At 47.8% G+C, this 19606-nt stretch overlaps 1 protein-coding gene across 2 annotated transcripts in view; it reads left to right on the top strand.

Moving 5' to 3' along the window:
* Positions 1-19606, top strand: part of PRKCE (protein kinase C epsilon) — a 488848-nt gene that overhangs the window by 445503 nt on the left and 23739 nt on the right. For both annotated transcript variants that reach the window (XM_087436820.1, XM_004436690.3), the window contains 3 exons: positions 6311-6449; positions 11859-12047; positions 16451-16597. In XM_087436820.1, the coding sequence (XP_087292946.1) occupies positions 6311-6449; positions 11859-12047; positions 16451-16597 (475 nt within the window). The remainder of the gene's footprint in view (positions 1-6310; positions 6450-11858; positions 12048-16450; positions 16598-19606) is intronic.

Raw genomic sequence — 19606 nt, 5'->3', positions numbered from 1 at the left:
TGCTCCTTACCCTCCTCCCCACAGCCCACAGCCCATTTGACCCTCTGACAGCTGGGGGAGGAAGGGAGGTTCCATGGAAGTTTTCACAAGTCCTCAATCTAGTGGAGAATACACTAAGCTAGCCCCGGGTGCCAAGTGACAAGGCTATGATAAAGGCATTCTGCCTGAGGAGGAAATGCTGGGAGGCGCCCCCTAAAATCAGGGACTACCAGAGATGCTCGCTGTCACCATTGTCATTGAGCATGTTCTTGAGGTTCTAGCCAACACAATCAGACAGAAGAAGTTAGAAATATAAACACTGAAAGGGAGGAGGTAAAAACGATCACTAATTACAGACAATTTGGGAAATAGGAGAATCAACTGGAAGAAGAGCATTCAGTATCGTGGCAGGGCACAGCATGATGAGAAGCAGAAATCACTAGCATATACATATACAACCAGATAGAAGATATAATGGAAGAAAAGACCCCATTTATAATAGGATTTGAAAATATAAAATATTAACTTGGATTATTTAGAAGTGGATTCAGTTGCAGTTAACATATTGTAATTACCAGACAACAGTGCTTTAAATAAGATGCAAGTTTATTTCTTTTTCATATTAATGGTATCTGCAAGTGGGCAGTCCAGTGACCGTTCCTGGGGCTTTGTCCTTGTCTTTATGGTCCAAGGTGGCTGCTAGGGCTCCAGGCATTATATCCTCATTCAGGCAAGTGGATAGAGGAAGGAAAGGAAACAAGCAGCTATGCCTTTTAAGGAGACTTCTGCACATCTGATTGGCTAGAACTTAGTCACATAACCACACCCAGCTCTAAGAGGGGCTTTGAATTCTAGTTTATAGCTGCATTGCTATGTGCATGGCTTAAAAAAAAAAAAAAATCAGTGTTCTCTTACTAAGGAAGAAAGTGAGGATAGATAATGGGACAACCTGCAGGCTGCCATAAAGAGTAACAAGAAATGTACAAGATCTAGAGGAGAAAACTTTAAAATGCTCCTAAAGGAAACAGACAAGACTTGAACAAATGGAAAAACAAACAATATCATTGGATAGGACAACTCAACATCATAAAAATATCAATTCTCCCTGAGTTAATTTATAACTTTAAACATATTCCCAATAAAAACATCACCAGGATTTTTTTTTTTTTTTTTACCAGACAGATGATTCTAAAGTTCACATGGAAAAATAAACAAGCAAGAGTAGCCAGGAAATTTAAAAAAGAAGGTGACCAGCCCTACTGGATGTTAAAATATATTATAAACCTACAATAATTTAAAAAGTGTGGTATAGATCAGTGTTACACAATGAACAGTACAGCAATAAATCCCAATACATGTCAGGATCTAGGGCCAGTATTTGACAAAGATGGTAGTTCAGTCAATGAGGGAAAATAAACTATTCAACATATGGGATTGGGACAACTTACTCAATGTCTGGAAACAAATAGAATTGGATCTTACTTCCCACCTTTTATCAGGATGAATTCCAAATACATCAGACTTACAATTATAAGACGAAAGCATAAAAGTACTGGGAGAAACCTTGGGAGAATGCTTTTACAGCTTTGAAATGGGTAAAGGCTTTCAAAGTAAGACATAAAATCCAAAAACCGTAAAATAAAACATCAATTTGGTTACATCAAAATAAATAACATGGGCATGGCAAAGCCACTGTAAGCGATGTCAAAAATCAAACACTAAACTGGACAAGTATTTGCAATTCTTATCCCACACAAAGTTTATTTCCTAATATAGAAATGGCCCCTAAAAATTGGTAAAAAAAACTAACACCACAAGGGGCCGGCCCCGTGGCGTAGCGGTTAAGTGCGCGCGCTCCGCTGCTGGCGGCCCAGGTTCAGATCCTGGGCGTGCACCGACGCACCGCTTATCAGGCCATGCTGTGGCGGCGTCCTGTATAAAGTGGAGGAAGACAGGCACAGATGTTAGCCCAGGGCCAGTCTTCCTCAGCAAAAGGAGGAGGATTGGCATGGATGTTAGCTCAGGGCTGATCGTCCTCACAAAAAAAAAAAACACCACAAAAGAAAAATGGCAACAGACAATTCACAGGAAAAAAAATACCAATCACTTTTAAATACAGGAAAAAATGCTCAAACTTACAGAGAAATTTAAGAATATACTGAGGTACTGTTTTTACCTATCAAACTACCAGAAATTTGATAATATACCATGTAGGCCAGCAGGCACTATCATTTACTGCTGATGGCAGTGTAAGTTGTTCAGCCTCTAAGGAGAGCACTTTGGCAACATCCATCAAAATCCACATTCTGGTACTATCTGATTCAGAAATTTCTTTTGTAGGAAATATGAACAGTTACCTTCATATATATGCAAGATGTCATATGTACCAGCTTATTCACAGCAGCACTGTTTGTAATAGCACAATATTGGAAGCATCCTAATGTCCCCCAATAGATATGGTGGAATATTATGCAGACATAAAAAGGAATTAGGAGGCTCTTTATACACCAATATATATTAAGTGGAAAAGGTAAGGTGCAAAAGAGTGCATATAGTAAGCTTCCATTTAGTTAAAAGGGGGGAAATGAATATATAGTCACATTTTCTTACTTATGTATAAAGAGTGACCAAGAAGATATGTAAGGAATGAATAAAAAGCAATTGCCTGTAGGGGAAAAAGGAGTGTATGGGGAACAGATGCAGGAGGGAGAATATTTACCTGGGTGCGCCCTGGGTTTTATAAACACGGGAAGGTGTTATCTATTGAAAAAAAAAAATGAAACTGTTAATAGATCAATTTAATAAGTAAATGCTAGTCACACTGACTCATATATAGGGAAAAGGATTTTGCTGTATTTTTTTTTTCACTATTAAAAAATGACCCTACTCTTTAAAAAATATCCCCAGTCCTCAAAAGTTCCCTGGCCTTGTATTTGAGGAGTAGATAGGGATTAATATCTAGGCGGAAGTCCCTGTTTGCAAATCTGTCAGTCAACAAGTTTGCTGAGTACCTACTGTGTGTCTGGCCATGACCCAAGCAGTGGGGTGACTTGCTTACAAGGAGAAAAGCCCACTCCCCCTGCCCTGCAAGCTGGACCTCAGAGCAGGCAAGGCTGAGAAACAGTTGTTCCCGATCCTCTTCTCAGGGAGGCTTTGAGGTCCCCGGAGAAGAGGCAGCACTAAAAGCCGACAGGTGGGAGAATCCCAGGGCGGGAATAGGAAGTAGAAAGTCAGGGGTCCTGGGGCAGCAGTGCTGGTAAGGAGAAGGGAGGGGCATCCATGAGAGGACCCCAAGAGCTGGGGTCCCCTCCAAGCAGAATTTCAAGTGATACCCTCTGCTTTCAGCAGCCTTCATCCCCCAGCCCCTTGGCAGGGGGGACATGCTCTCTCTCCTCTTTTTCTCTGCCTAAGCAAGCGTGGCCCTGAGCTCTCCCATCCTCCAAAACCCGACTTGGGAACACACTGAGAGCCCAGGACCAGACAAGTTTGGTTGAGCTGTATCAGTTTTTTTTTTTAATGAGACTGAAGACCCCCAGAGGAATAAAGTTCTAGGAATGGCCTTTCTGGCCCCCGGAGGTCTTTCAGACTGCACTGATCTTTCTTGTCAGTCACCAAGGAAAGGAACAGAAGTCACTCACTCTTCCATGGGACTTGGTTTCGTATGGGGAATTTGAGTTTGAGAGAAATACAGACCTAGGAGGGGGAAATCTGAGGAAGTAACTAGTGGTGAGATTTCAGGCATCTGGCAGGATGGTGGGAAGAAATGTTTTCGCCTGGGGCCTCGCTTCGCTGCAGCAGAGGGACAGCTGCCTGCACGACATGGGCCACCTGGACCTTCAGTGTGGGGCGGCCTCTTCCCCCAGGGGGGCAGGAAGCAAAGGGATGGTGTGCATCTGGGCCCGGGCGAGGGCAGGCCAAGAAGATCAGGAGACGGGGAGGAATAGGACACTCCACCTTCTCTTGCCCTGAGTAGGAACCCTGAGCAGAAGGAAAGCCTGAGCCTGCTGTGCCGGAAATGCTGAGTTGCAATATTCAGAGCAAGGGCAAAGTTCAGGCTTGGAATCTTCTGAATCTATTCCATTCATACAGATTAGAATGAGTCCTTCCTATGACATAACAGAGGCTTTAAAAGAGAGTGCTTTGAGGAGTAGAATGTGGGGTTCTTTTATAAAGTTGGGGTGGTGCCTGGCAGTGAAAAAAGTCCAGCAAGGCAAAGGCAGGAAGGTGGAGAGTGTGGTAGCACACGGAGGCAAGCCCGCCAGCTTTCGGAGCAGGGGACCTGAGTTCAGGTCCTAGTTCCGTCAACCGCCCTCATCACCTTACAGAAATCACTCACCTTCTGCCGGCTTCCGCTGCTTATTTCGGCCACAGTAATTGCAGAGTGTGCTGTTTCTCTCAGTGTTGTTCAGAACGTGAATGTGGTTTGTAGACCACAGAGGTGCTTTCCACACCTTGACATTATTATTGTCACTATGGCCATCAGTGTTGCCATGGTGATCATTGTGCGTGGGTGTGTGGGGGGGGGGGCGGGGAGTCTTGGGAAGACAACGCTAGATTAGAGAGCTGTAACTCTGTAGCCGTATGTCTGCCTCGCAACACCTCCGACACTTGCAGGTGGGCAGACAGGACACCAGCTTTCCTCTAACTCAGTTTCTTCATGAAGGAAGTGGGTGTAACCATATTAAAGACCTGCTGCTTTTACACTATCTCGTTGACCCTTCAAACAAGCAGGAACGTATCCTCCCAATTTGATAGATAAGGTAACCGACCAGCAAGGTGACTCGCCCAGGGCCACGCCACAATAGGGATTAAAGCCCAGGCCTCCTGCGCCCGAGTCGGCATTCATGTCTCTGCTCTCCTCTCACGGCATTCAGCATTCTCCTAGCCAGAGCTGAGCCTTGACCACACACAGTGGCCGGGGCGGGGGTTGGGGAGACCCGGTCCCAGTGGCTCGGCTGGTTGGGCTCACTGTTCTTTCCGTGGTTCGTGAGCATTTGCTTAGAGCAGCACATTTTATGTGCTTTCTCTTTTCTCAAGAAGTCCCAGCTGTAAGCAGAAATGGGGTCACGGGTGCAAGGCAGGCAGGCCCCGAAGTGCTTCCTGCCCCACCTTTGCACTCAGGCCTGGATTCCTGACGGTGGCTGGAGTTCAAGTCCTGACACCAGCAGGCTTGTGAGAGAGGCCCCTCTGGCTCTGTGTGCAGGGGAATGGGTCTTCTTTGCAAGATCTCCCACCCCAGAGTGGCTACTGAGGGAGGCCCAGAGTGGGGACTTCTGTCCCACAGTCTGGGTCCTTCTATGGGACAGGTCTGGGGTTTGTAAACTTGATTGGTAGGACAATTCTTACCCAAGACCCCAGATTTTATACAATATCTTACATAGAGCTCCAGGGAACTGCATTGGTTGAGGCCGGCATGGCCCCCTGCCCTCACTCACTGCACAGAACCACCTGGGATCTCTAGGTCCTGGCTATTGCAACCAGTGTATCTTCCCTCCTGCCCCCAGACCCCTCCCCTCCTCAGCCAGCTTGCCCCTAGAAGACTGATCTTGCAAATATATTGTGCTCATGCAGGCAGGGCTCCCATTGCCCTCAGCATGAATTTCAAAGCCTTCTCCCTGGCATTCTTGGCTCTTTGTGGGTGGTTTCAACACACCTGTCTTGCCTCACTGTTCACTGGGACCCAGTTCTCTGGTCCCTTCACTACCTTTTGCATCTACTGTGTTGGCCTTCCCCTCTCTCCTACCTTTTCTCTTCATGGTCTATCCAAATCTCACCATTTATCCAAGCTTCTCTTGAGAGACACTGTTTCCAGGAGGCCCTCCCTACCTGCACCAGCCCTCAGTGGTCTCCCCATTGAAACACAACAGCTCAGGTAGTCAATGCCTATAAAATAACATCTGGTTCTTATGTGGTTTTATCTGATTCATTGATGTTAATATGTGTCAGTCTTGTGTCTCCAGCTGATCCCCATGGTTAACTCACAAAGGGAGATAAGTTGCTTCTTTCTCTCATGTCAAGATCTAAATAGTATGAATTTCAGCACATGGTAAGCCTTCGGTAAATAGCTACTGACTTTAAACCACAGCAGTTTTGAGATGTTCCTGGGGTTACAGAAGCTCCTCCATCATGTTGGGGAGAATGGAGGCACTTTTGAGCGTTGGCCAACAGGGACAAGATTCCTGCACTGAGGTTAGTTGCTGGCAGGTCAAGCCTCCTCAAAGATTTTCCTTTCTGTAGCAGATTTCCCTGAGATGTGCACATCTCTCCAACTCAAGAAGACTCCACTGAGATGAGTGAAGTAGTAACCATGTGGTTCTGGCCCATCTTACAGGGATTTGAAACTGGACAACATCCTTTTGGATGCAGAAGGTCACTGCAAGCTAGCCGACTTTGGGATGTGTAAGGAAGGGATTCTGAACGGTGTGACGACCACCACATTCTGTGGGACTCCTGATTACATCGCCCCCGAGGTAAGACCGTGTGCAAAGGGTCACCTCATGGACGGCTGAGGCAGGGGTCCATCTTCATGCCCTGGGGTCATCTAGTGGTACTGGGGGAAGGCTCTGGAAAACCAGGATGGATTCTAGGCAGGAGCAAGAAAAGGGAAGGTGAAAGTCTTGCTGATTTCTCCTTAAGGAAGCGGTGGTGATGGGAAGATAATGGCTGAACTGAGAGTAACTGGCCATTCTCCAAATCTGGCCAGGTACTCACTGAACGGTCCTCACAGGTCCTCTCTCATCCCAGTCCAGAACTACCAATGGAACCAGGACCAAGAGAAATTTGTTGACTTGTGTGATTGTTTTCACTTCTTGATAGCCAGAATAAAGGCGCCCCATTGATAAAGGCAGCAATTAGCTTTATCAGCTGTAATTTGCCTACCACAAAACCAGGAATTATGTGCCATTTCTAGTGTAGTGGTGACTCTACATGGCAGGCACACAGGAAGAGGAGAGTGACTGTGCCTTATAAATGGAGATCAGAGATGTTCACTGAGCCTCACCAATGGTTGCCTTTCATGAAAGTCGTTTGGATATTTTGTTCATCATAAAGTGTTTGCCTTGAGTTTCGCCAGGTCAGTCTTGCCCAAACTGAGAGACACCTAGCGTGATAGGATTCAGATTTAAGACACAGCCTATCATAGATACTTAATAAAAAATGGTCTTGAGGGTTCTGACACATGCAAGATAGGAAGGAAGTACCAATCCCCATTAAGCATTCCACGGTGGGTGGGTGTTAGCACATTCAGATTGCATTTCCTTTTGGTTTGTTTGAGCACCTGCTAGACACAAAAGCAATGTGGGGATAAAGAAATGACTAAGATACTGATCACTTTCCTAAAATAACTTTTGGTCTAGAGGGAGTAACAGATAAGTAAACAACTAATTAAGCAGAATAAATAGGTACACAACACAAGATGGTATCCTCAGGGATCAGGGAAGGCTTCTTGGAGCAACTGGTGGATAAATTGAATTGTAAAGAATCAGCAGGATCTCCTTTGGTGGTAGGGGTGGGGAGGATTCCTGAAAACAACAGGGAAGATTGGAGTGGGTGGGGCAGGGGAGGAAGTTCAGTAGCCCTAGGCTCTGAATCCTTTAGGACTGGAGCTGTGTTTCTAACCTGGGTACTCCCAGGATCCAGCACACAAATCTGGCTCTTAGTAATGGTTTGCTGAATGAATAAATGAATGAGAATTTGTGACACGCCAACATGAGCAAAGACGAAGGGATGAGAACACCCTTGGCCTTTTCAGGAAAGGAAAATAGTGTAGACAGAATCTAGGATTTCTTAGTACTCATAGTAATGAACGAGATTAGGAAAAAGGACCAAGAAAAGTGGCCTTTATCCTGTAGGATCTATGGGCCACTAGGAGTTTCCCAGTGGAGGAGGGTCATAATCAGCCCTGTCCCAGGAAGGAAACAGGCAACAGCAGTGTGGATCCGAAGGCAGAAAGTAAAGGAAGGACAATTGAGAGACTTTTCACAGACCAGGCAAGACATGGGGAGGCCTGAGGAGGGTCAAAGAAGTGAGGAGGTGAGTACTAGGTAAACTCTCCTTAGAGCTTTTATCTTTGAAGGGATCTGATGAGTAGAGATTTCGGTCTATCTCTACGAGTGTGTTCCCTTAGCAGACACACTAGGAATTTAACCTTCAAGGATAAATCAGCAAAAGGAGGGCTGTCAATTGGGACCTGCTTTCTCACCATCTGCCTCATTCATCCTTTATCGTCACAATGCTTGGTTCCAGTCCCTCTGTGAGTTGATGCCAAGAGTCAAAGGGGTGACAGCCCAGTGTAGTAGTTAAGGACCCAGCCCAAGACAAACATTCGCTTTATGATGAACAAAACACCCACACAACTTTCATGAAAGGCAATCCATTGGCGAGACTTACAGCGAACAACTCTGATCTTTGTTTATAATGAGGCACAGACAATTTTCCTTCCCCTTCTATCCTTGTGCCCACTATGCAGAACCACCCAACACTAGAAATGGCAAACAGTCCCAAGTCTTACTGCAGGCAAATTACAGCTGATAAAGGTACTGCTACCTTTATCAAGGGCTACTGGGAGGATTAAATGAAATTATGCCTCTAGAGCATTTAGCACAGTACCCGGTCCACAGTAGGCACTGGGAAAATAAATGGTGACTCCGTCATTATCATCATTGTTGCTTGGTTGTGCGATGAGGCGGGAAAAGCACAGTCCTAAGAGTTGAGATTCCAGGCCAGACTTGACCACTAATGCCCCCATGTGACCTTGATCAAGTTATATAATGTTTTTGACCCTCAGGTTTCTCATCTTTCAAATGGGAATAACAATTCCTGCCCTTCCCACCTCATCAAGCTGTTTTGAGACTCTAATGAGATTAGAGCATGGAAATGCTTGAGAAAGCATAAGCCTCTATTCAAATAGGAGGGGTTGTGAGGCGCCTGGCTAACCTAGAAACCAGAGACACCTTCTGAGGCACTAGCTCTGCCGAGGGCTTCTCTTCCCACCATGTGCCCTTGGCTAACCCCATGGCACCCCCTCTCCTTTCTCCACACCCAGTGCCCGCTCCCTAGGAAATGGCGGCCAGCCCTCAGGAATGCCTGGTGTCACCAGGCCCAATGCCTGCCCTTCTCTTCTATCCCAGCTCTGACCCACTCAAGAGCTTGGTTGCGGCACCAGGTGCCCTCCCATGGTGTGTGAAACCTTGCCCTTCTCATCAGCTCCATCACTGACAAGCCGATTAGGAAGCAGATAATTAGGGCCAAGCCTAAAAGGAATTTTACAAAGGATGCCACCCAAAAGGTGAAGGCTCTAGAGGGGCCTAGGGAAGGGTGGGCAGGGCTTCTCTGTGCCATCCTGTCTGAACACACAGGCCACCTGGAGGCCACCTCCCCACCACACCACAGAGGCACAGAACCCAGCTGTGCTACCTCCCAAGGCTAGAGGATGGCTATCTTAGCACCAGAGCCCCCAGAGCCCAGGAGAGAAGGAAACATGCCCAGTAAGACAACACTGTGGGCACACAGGGCAGCCAGTCTCTCCAGTGTTGGAACTGGGCTGCTCACAATAGGAGGCTTAGAATAAAGCTAGAGCCTCTACCCCCCTGATGGCTTATAGATACCCTGGGGAGACAGGTGACCATGAAAAAAATAACTAAAATCATGGTAGTATGTGGAAAGTGCCTGCAGATCTTAGGGACAGGCAAGGGTCTTAGGATGTCAGAGGATAGGAGAAAGACTGTGGATATCCAGGAAAGCCTTCTGGAGGAGATGGGTGATAACCATAACCAGGAAGGACAGAAACTGGTGGACCCGTGCTGAGCCAGGTTGGGGCATGGGATCTTTCAAGGTTGAGGGAGGTGCTGGCTTCGGCTTTGGAACAGAGCAGCATTTCTGGCTCCTCGGGACAATGGAGCCTATAGCTCTGAGCTTACCAGTGCCATGTGCTGGCCACTGGGCTGAGAGACCAAACAGATTACCAGCCCCAAATAATTTAGAGTTGGCTGTATTTGTTCAAAAGATTCCTAAAACATGCCTGTTTTTGCTGTTTTCAAAATGCTTCTACCCAAGTCTTTTTATTTAATCCCAAGCAATCTGTAATCTCTGGAAGGGTGTTTTGAGTAGACCACAGGAAGCCCAGTACTCCAGTTCAGCCTCCTCTTCCCCCACCATCTTGAAATCTAAGAACTGAGCTGGAGCCTTGTCTGGGACAAGTTACCTGGGAAGTTACCTGCCTGAGGTGTCCTGCAGGCTGGAAGGATTAGGCATGGCCTTTGCCATTTTGGGGGGAGTCCTCAAAGTACACCCCTCTTTAGGACATGCACTCCAGCCACAGTTCTCCTCTATACCCTTCACTTTTTGGAATTTTTTACAGAATTATATCGCTGAGAGCAACCTGGAGAGATCATGTCATCCACCCTCCTAATGCTGAACAGCACCATGCCTAATCCTGCTCTGACTGATAAGAGGAAAAAATAATTGTGGGATGGGCATGTCACTTCACAATCCCTTCCTTAGCAGTGGGCACAGTTCAGCATTTATTTTTACACTAAGCCAACGAACATCATTGACCTGCTGCACACTATATATACATGGAGACCAAACCTAATAGAAGAAAACTTGGATTTAATACCACCTTCTAATTATATAGAGCTTTGTATTTTGCAATATGCTCTCAAAATCTTCCACCTTGATTAATCTCGTGAGGTTAAGCTGAGGATCTGAGCCTCATTTGATGAATGAGGAAGTCAAGATCACCCAGAAAATTTAGCACCAGACTTGGAATGGGATGGAAATATCCTGGTTGGTCTTCTATCTCTTTTTACTACAACACATGGCCAGTGCTCCAGAAAAATTAGGATGGGGCAGTTACTTGCTTTTCAAAATGTTCTGTAGCTTCTTGACTTTAGGTAGAATTCCTGCCATACATTGAAATTGTGATTCAGCTTGTAAAACTACAGTCCTCACAGACCATTCTGCAGGAAGCTGATGGCATGGAACGTTCAGCAGCATCATATCTTACACGCATTTAACCTAAATAAATTTGAACTCTACGCATTTGGTCAGAGGAAAAAGAGAAAGACGAAGAGATCATAGATAAGTGACCATTGTCAAAGATAAAATGCACCAGACAATCAAGGAGGTGATTTGATTCAGGCTATTGCAATAGAGAGAATGTTCATTAGTGAGAAACCCCTCAGATGAAAGGAAAGGAGCCTGGGGCTTCACAGAGGCAGGCAAGGGAGGGACTCATCAGCAAGGGAGTCATGAGGAGCGTTGGAGATGGGTCTCTTCTCAGAATATCCAAGAGCATAGTGGTCCTTTGTGGTTAGAATACAAAAGCGTGGGGAGATTTATTAACTATAGCTTCTTTTCCAAGAACACAGGACTCAGGTAAATTGAACATTGTCCCCATTTAAGGAAGACTGTGATTCCGCTCACCTGTCCACTCAGTGAGCCGTGACCCAGACCGAGTGTGAGGTGGGAGACCTGAATTTGCTGCGCTCAGTCACTTACAGCTTGCTTGTGTCTCTCTTGAGTCTGCATCTTGCTCCTCTGACCCTGATTTTAGTGTCAAAAATATGCTTTTTTTTTTAAATGGCCCTAAATGCAAGTCAGGAACTTCATCTGGTGCTCCAAGAAACAGTGATTTGTTCCCACTGGAGGACAGACTGGTGTTGACTTTGGAGAGTTGGTAGTTGGCCCCCAGCATAGTGCCTCTCAAACTCAATCTGTGCTGAATTGGCTGATTCAGAACTTAAGTTATGTGGCACGGGGCTCCACTCTATGGAGGAGCAAGGAAGATAGGTGTTCTTCCCACCGGTGCTTGTGGCACAGGCGTGGCCACAGGTAGGAGTCTCTGGTGGGCCCTGACGCATTGCCCGTCTCCTGAACAGATCCTGCAGGAGTTGGAGTACGGCCCCTCGGTGGACTGGTGGGCCCTGGGGGTGCTGATGTACGAGATGATGGCTGGGCAGCCCCCCTTCGAGGCTGACAATGAGGATGACCTGTTTGAGTCCATCCTCCACGATGACGTGCTCTACCCGGTCTGGCTCAGCAAGGAGGCCGTCAGCATCCTGAAAGCCGTGAGTCATGCCCTCACCCACCGTTCTGCTCCCCTGCCCTTCCACCGTCTCTCTTTCTTCCCACTCCTCCCTCCCCCCACTCCTCCTTTCTCCCTTTCTCTCTTTTAATGAGCGGAGTTTCAGCCAAGAGGATGGGGCTTGGGACAAATTGCTCTTCTTGTGGGAAAGGACAGCATGTTTGGGTTTCCTGAGGGGGAGCTCCATGCACTTCTGTGTCCTCCAGCCTTTCAGAGGGAGCAGAACCAACCCGAACTGCACCGTATCACCTCTGCCGCTTACACTCTGGAGGGGGGACTCTCCTTCCTTACCTACTGCCCTGACCTGTCTTCCTCTGGGGCCTGTGATGGGGGAAAGAGGGGAGGGCAGAGAGGGGAGGGCACTGGCCACCTGTGTCCACAACAGCATCGCTGTGGCTGAAGAGCTGATTCGATGTGTGCCCTCAAGATCTATGAGCCATGCTGGATTCAGACATGTAATAGAGAGACTGTCCCCACCCCTACAAATAATCCCTCACATGTGAAACTGCTTCATACTTGCTCACACAGTCGTTTCTACAGTGTAAGACACTTGTACTGCGGCAAGTTAGTGAAGTTACCTGTCCCCATTGGAAAGCTGTGGGAGGTGAAGTGCAGGGCAGCTAAGCAGACCAGTTTCCTGGGAAGGGCCACTGGCTGGGTTGAGGCAGGACCAGGGTGACAGCCCAGGAACCTTGACTTCCAGTCCTGGCTTCTTTCATCCATCACAATGCCCCAAAGTTCAGGAGTTGGCAAACCGCATTTGCAAAATTTGCCATATCCAAGTACCCTCTCTGCCGTGATTTATTCTTATTCTTTGAATAAACTCCCGATATTCACCTAATTATATGTTGTTGTTTTTTTTGTGTGAGGAAGATCAGCCCTGTGCTAACATCTGCCAATCTTCTTTTTTTGCTGAGGAAGACCGGCCCTGGGCTAACATCCGTGCCCATCTTCCTCCACTTTATATGGGACGCCACCACAGCATGGCTTGACAAGCGGTGCATCGGTGTGCACCCGGGATCCGAACCAGTGAACCCCGGGCCGCCACAGCGGAGTGCGCGCACCTAACCACTTGCGCCACCAGGCCGGCCCCATTCCTAATTATATGTATTTTACAAAGAAATTTTATATCACTATCAGAAATGCAAAATTAGTATCACTTGCCGTACCTACTTAACATAAATCATCGGATGAAAACGTTAAAAAGACCTAAAATCATTTTGTAGGTGTCTGGGGGACACATACCGTATTTTGGGAAAGGCCGTATCAGAACATGTTACTCTTTTCTGTGGTTCTTTTTTTTCTTCCTCCTTCCTTCTTTCCCTCACTTCATCCCTTTAGTCCCTTCCTCATCTGTTTCTCTTTCTCTCCCTCCCTCCCTCCCTCCCTCCCTCCCATTTATCAGTTCACTTAGTGTTGAACTACTATTTATTGGGTGCTTCCCATGTGCTGGGATTGTGCTAGATGTTTAAGTACTGGTGGGTATAACAGCCATCGTCCCTGCCTTGTGGAGCTTACAATCCAGCAGGAGAAGATGGAAAATAAATAGAAAATACATCCAAACATAGTCACAATTGGGATAAGAGTGTGAAGGAAGTAGAGTATGTTTACTCATTCATTTATTCAATAGGCATTTATTGAGCATCTACTATGTGCTGGGTGCTATGCCAGGTGCTGGCTAAGGAAAAGCCTGTAGCACCCAAGGTGGCCAAAGCACCCAGCCCACAGTGCTGGTCGCTCACCTGGCCTTGAATACCAGCCCAACATACCTTTGTGTGAGCCCCCATGCGGCTCCCTAGCTGGGCCCTTTCATTTAGGATGACCCACAGCAGTGGTTCTCAGCTAGGGGCGACTTTGCCCTCCCACCCCAGGAGACATTCGGTGATGTCTGGAGATACTTTTAGTTGTCACACCTTGAGGGGGGACGGTGCTATTAGGTAGAGCCCAGGGGTGCTGCTGAACATCCTACAGTGCACAGCGCAGCCCCTGCAACAAGGAAGTATCCGGTCCAAAATGTCATTAGCACAGAGGGTGGGAAACTGACCCACAGAGATTCAGAAGCTGGAGGCTGTGCCTGTGTCAGCTGGTTGGTGAGGGTGAAGTCTCAGAGAGAAGGCGTCTTCCCTGCCAGAAGAGCCTCTGGCTCAGGGGCAGCTTCCTGAGACGTTAAAACCTGTGTGTTTATCCATAGCCCTGATACTTCCCCTCCCGGAAGTGGGAGGACAGGAAGAGCTGAGGAAGTAAGGAGGAGTCTTCTACTCCCTTAGCCTTGGAACACTTCACTTCCTCACATTGTCGCTTGATTCTAGGGCCAGGCCAGCTTTTCCATGACTCTGTCTCTGAAGGTGGCTGCCTGCGTGAAGGCGGTGCAGAGCTCTAGAGAAGGCAATTTGCGTCATAGAGTTATGCAGTGCACAACCTATGCAACAGTAGGTGGTTGTCCTGCTGCCTCTTCTCCTCACCACTGTGACCTGTGGCCCAGGCTTCAGCCTCCTATTCAGTCGTTTCACTGTACCAACACACTAGAGGAGCCAGGCACTGAGCTAGGTGCTGGGAACATCAGACTGATTCCTGCATCAGAGAGCTCACCAAGGAAAGCGATGTTTAGACAAATTATAATTTAAAAAAACAAGAAACATGAGGTCGCAAGTATCCATAGAAAGGGGGATCTGGGGAGGCTTCACAGAGGAGGCAGCATGTTGACTGGTTCTTAGAGGATGCATAAGGACTGGAGAGGAGCATTAACCAGGGGAATAAAGGATGCAAAAGGCCAGCAAGGTAGACTGGACTTAGACTGAGAAGTTTTTGTGTGCCCAACTAAGGGGTGTAGACTTTATCCTGTGGGCGATAGGAATCAGGGGTGTTTAAGCAGGGATGACCTCTGCCAACTTTTAGATTAGAAAGATGGCGTACATTGGTACCATTCCTATCCCGCCTCTACCCACCCCCCTTCCCTCTCGTATCTGTGGCTCTCCCCCATCCAGTAGCATTCAGTCCGCGCCCGTGTGCTGTGGATTCAGGGGCACCAGGCAAGAGTCAGTAAGGGGCTCTCCCTGCCCCAAATCTCCCTTGCTGTTGAAGCCTGAGATTCCATCATTATAGATTTATTCCTTCGGATTATAGTTTGTCCTCTTAAATTCCTTTGGTTAAATACAGACTCTCAGCCTTCACCCTGTGAAATGGCACACTGTCTCACACTCATGCACACACATACCCCTACCTTTATTTTGGGTGGCTATCAGATACTTCCACCTACCAGCACTGATTTTTTTCAAGGTTATACTGCTCAATTAAATTAGTATTTGCCATCAGGACTGACTCATTTAGGAATAATAAGGCATAATAATAATAAGGAATAGGTTTATTTATTTTTTATTTATTTATTTATTTATTTATTTAGGAATAAGTAGGAATAGTAAGTTCACCTGGGTGTGTGAGGTTGCAAGATGCCAGCCAAAAAATATAAAACTCATCAATGTGATTTTTACAGACAAGCATTGAGAAGCAATAAGCCTTTCTTTTTCATGTTATCTTTTGATCTACATGGGTATATTGTGCCAGAGATGACAAATTCAAATTTAAATAAAGCGGGAGGGCCCAGGTCCGGGAAAAGGAAAGGGGCAGGAGGTGCCTTTGATAATTTACCTTAACAGGAATATCTGGTCCTCTTACCTTACCTCAAAAACGACTGTTGAGAGCCAGCCATGATGGCCTAGTGGTTAAAGTTTGGCACGTTCTGCTTTGGCGGCCCAGGTTTGGTTCCCGACGTGGAACCACACCACCTGTCTGTCAGTAGCCATGCTGTGGCAGCAGATCATATAGAAGAATTAGAAGGACTTACAACTAGAATATACAACTATGTACTGGGGCTTTGGGGAGAAAGAAAAGGAAGATTGGCAACAGATGTTAGCTCAGGGCGAATCTTTAACAAAAAAAAAAAAGGACTGTTCACCTCTCAGTGTGAGTTTATCAGACCTCAGTCTCTGATGAGAAGACTTGAGAATCTGAGGGGAATCAGGGAGTTAGTAAGAGCCTGAGTTCCTAATCCCAATTTAGTACTTGCTGGCTGTTTGACCTTGGCCAAGTCAGTTAACCTCTCTGTGCCTCAACTACCTCACTTACAAAATAGGGGTAATGATGTTACCTCAGAGGGTTGCGTTTGGATGAAATGAGTTAATATATGTACAATGTTTAGAATGGCTGGCACATAGGAAGCTCTGTATAGGAGTTAAAGAGTACCCTAAAGGGCGAAGCCCCCACCAGTACAGAAAACAGTCTAGGGGGGTGATACTGGAGATGCTGCCTTGGCTGACTTCTGTCTTTCCCCCACAACCTACGCCTGCCTGGCCTTTGTCACTGACTCTGTCCATGTCCTCATCCCCGCAGTTCATGACCAAGAACCCCCACAAGCGCCTGGGCTGTGTGGCGGCACAGAATGGCGAGGACGCCATCAAGCAGCACCCGTTCTTCAAGGAGATCGACTGGGTGCTCCTGGAGCAGAAGAAGATCAAGCCACCCTTCAAACCTCGAATTGTAAGTAGGGCTCAGAGCTCGTTCCACACGGTGGGCCGGGCCTGGGCACCCTTGCGCAGAAAGAGTGGTCTGGGGCATGTTTTACGGCCAAAATGACAAGGGCAGGAGGTGGCCGAGATGCTCCCTGAAAAAGAGTCTCTGAGGCCCCAAGAGTGTCCTGCTGAAAATATATAACTTACTGCCATGACCAAGATGATGATTTATATGGGACACAGAAGAACATTTTCTATTTTGATAGAGATTTATTTATTTTGATCAAAAATTATAAGTAATACTGGTTTTCCATGTATGGTAGAGATATGAGATTTCTTTATAAATAAACTGGTTTGTTTTTTAAATGAGTCAGTTTAAAGAAAAATATTAGCTAAGTAACAGTCACGGTCATTATGTGGCACTAGCTCACAGTGGAAGTGGAGGCTCAGTGACTGACCTTTGAGAAGGACTGTCTCTGAGGGAACCCCCCGATGGGCCAAGTCTGTGCGAGCCAGTTCCTTAGGCTGCGTCCCTTCTCTTCCGACCTCTCCAGCCTCAGCACACACTTCTTTCCTGGTTCTTAGGCCCGTTGTGGGGATGCCAGTCAGAGGGGGCTGCAAAGAAGTATGTTTGAAGCTCAGAGATTGGGAAAAGGAAGAGAACTGTCAAGTCTGGGCTTGTCTGAGGGAGCAGAGACCATGTCCTGGCAGTGACTTTCTGCTGGAAGGGGAGGGGTCCGTGTGCTCTCCTTCAAGCCAGAGAGAAAGCGAGTGTGTGCGTGTGTAGAGGGATTGTCTTCATTCTGTTGGCCTTTAGCCCGATGAAGCAATCATTCAGACTGCAAATTTGGGTAGCTGGCTGGCTAGCTTACTGGGAGTGAAGCAGGGTGTGTAGTGTAGGAATTTACTGAACAGGAGCCCAGAGTGGTGGGGCTGGGGTCCTGAGCAGGGAAGACCTGAGATCCTCCAGCCAGCCCTCAGTCACCGGACATTCTGTCGGATGACCCCTGCTTCCTCATTTCCAAGTACAGAAAAGAGCCTCCTGCGCCCTGTGAATCATCATAGAGGAATTTCACTATATTCCAGGAGGTTTTCCGGGGAGTGATTGTGGATAGCGCTGGGATTCTCAGAAGTGTTCGGTGTGGGGGGTGGCTCTCAGATGAAGGGCGTGGTCCAGGCCTCCGCCAGACTGGAGCATGGTGGGCTGGCCGTCCCTGGACACTCACTCCTGTCACCATTCCTCCTTTGCTTCCTCCTTTGGTTTTTATGATTTTCACTGGCTAGACCACAGTCAGGGACAGGCTCAATTGAGGTTCACTTTCTTTCTTTGTTAACATCATCCCTACCCCTGCCATCTTCCCCATGGCTCTGGAGCCTGCCGTGCCAGCCCTGTGCTGTGGATTTGGGACAGGGCTCGTGCACAAGCCGGCCTGCCTGACGTTCTCTGCTGGTGGTCTATAAGGACAAGATCAACTGCCCCTGACAAAGTGCAGGGAAGCAGGAAACCAGAGGCCAGGCAGGGGAGGAGGAGAAACTAAAGTCTCAGATCTGAGAGTGAAATGTTAATTTAGGTTTAATCGAAGTTCGTCAACGCAAAGAAAACTGGGAAGTAGAGCTAGGTAAAGAATCCAGGCCCAACAGACAGGAACCCAGGACGAGAGCAGGGACTGATCAGCCAGGTAGGGCTGCAAAATGTCACTTCAATCTAGATGCCAGGTCGACAAGATGACTTACAGCTCAGCTTGCAGAGGGCTGGGGTAGGGCTGGACGAGCAGGGTGCAAGGTGCAGGGTGGAGAGGACGGGAAAGCCCCCGGGGACCATCAGCAAGGGGTGTGCAGGGGTGAGAGGGCGTGGGGTGGGGCAGAGGCAGGCAGGGAGTCTTTGCTGAGAGGCCACATGGAGGCAGGGAATTAGGGAAGATCTTATGATAAAAGGCACAGGAAGTCTGCCAGTATGGACTCATGGAGAAGTGTCTCCCACAGGAGTAGACGGGGTGGCAGAGCATTGCTCAAATCCAGCGAAGGAGAGCGCTCTGAGATTTCAGGAGCCCCGAGAAGCTCTGGTCTCCAAAAGCCCTTCCCAAGGCCCCAACAATCCCAAGGGTTCCTCACAGGGGCTTCCACCCTCTAGTCTGAACTCTGATGGAAGTGCAGACCTGGGAGGAGTGACGCTCTGAGCAGTCCCTGGCTTACCCAGAGTGAGGCGAGGGCGGAGAACAGGTGTGAGGTTTCTGTGGGCCTGAGGGATGGGGAAGGAACCAGACACAGAGGAAAGGGAAGAGTGAAGAATGAATCAGGAGGCAAGCACGTGACCAAGTCCACTAGTGTGCAGGCCTGGCTTTGGCCCAGACAGGCAAGGATCCCATAAAGCTGTCCCAGGCCAGGCCTGCAGGTGCTCTGGGGGCCGGAGTGTGAGGGGGCCCCCAGGAACCAACAGTGAAGTACATTCCTGGGTCAGGGGGTCAGGCCCACCTAGGGGTCAGGTGGGACTCCGTCTCTACCTGAGTACAAGGACCCATGCTTCCCTTCCTTGGGCCTCTCGAGAGTGTGTCGTCCCCCCACACCAGGACCAGAGGGCAGGACTCTGCTTGCTTCCTTTGCTGAAGGGCTCAAGTCGGCTTCCGGGGGCCTTACCACCCCCTGAGAGGATGGCGAAGAGAAAGGGCAGGGACCGTCTAGGAGCTCCCACCAATTTCAAAACTGTCTTAGTCAGCCTTCCTGAAGACTGACTTCATCATTGCCTTGGAAATCATCTTCTGTGCATGTTCCTACTCGCCCCCTACAGACCTCCAGAGTTACCCTGGACACTGTTGGGGGTCAGGAGAGAGGGAGTTTATTAGGTTGGTTTAAATTCAGTTTGGAGGAGAGAATTAAAACATCTGAAAGAAGGAAGGATAAAAAGGGAAACTTATATTGTGCAAGAGGGGTTTCTGGTCACATTTTGAGCCAAATAATGTTAATCCTTGCAGAGTTCTCAGCTACAGGTCTTTAAAGATGTATTCAATTTATTTAATATCTGACCACATTTATATTCTTG

This window comes from Ceratotherium simum, chromosome 11 (assembly GCF_057802395.1).
Source record: "Ceratotherium simum simum isolate JZ-2026a chromosome 11, ASM5780239v1, whole genome shotgun sequence".
NCBI lineage: Eukaryota > Metazoa > Chordata > Mammalia > Perissodactyla > Rhinocerotidae > Ceratotherium > Ceratotherium simum.
The sequence above is the reverse complement of the archived record's forward strand: the minus strand, read 5'-3'. Positions and strand labels throughout refer to the sequence as shown.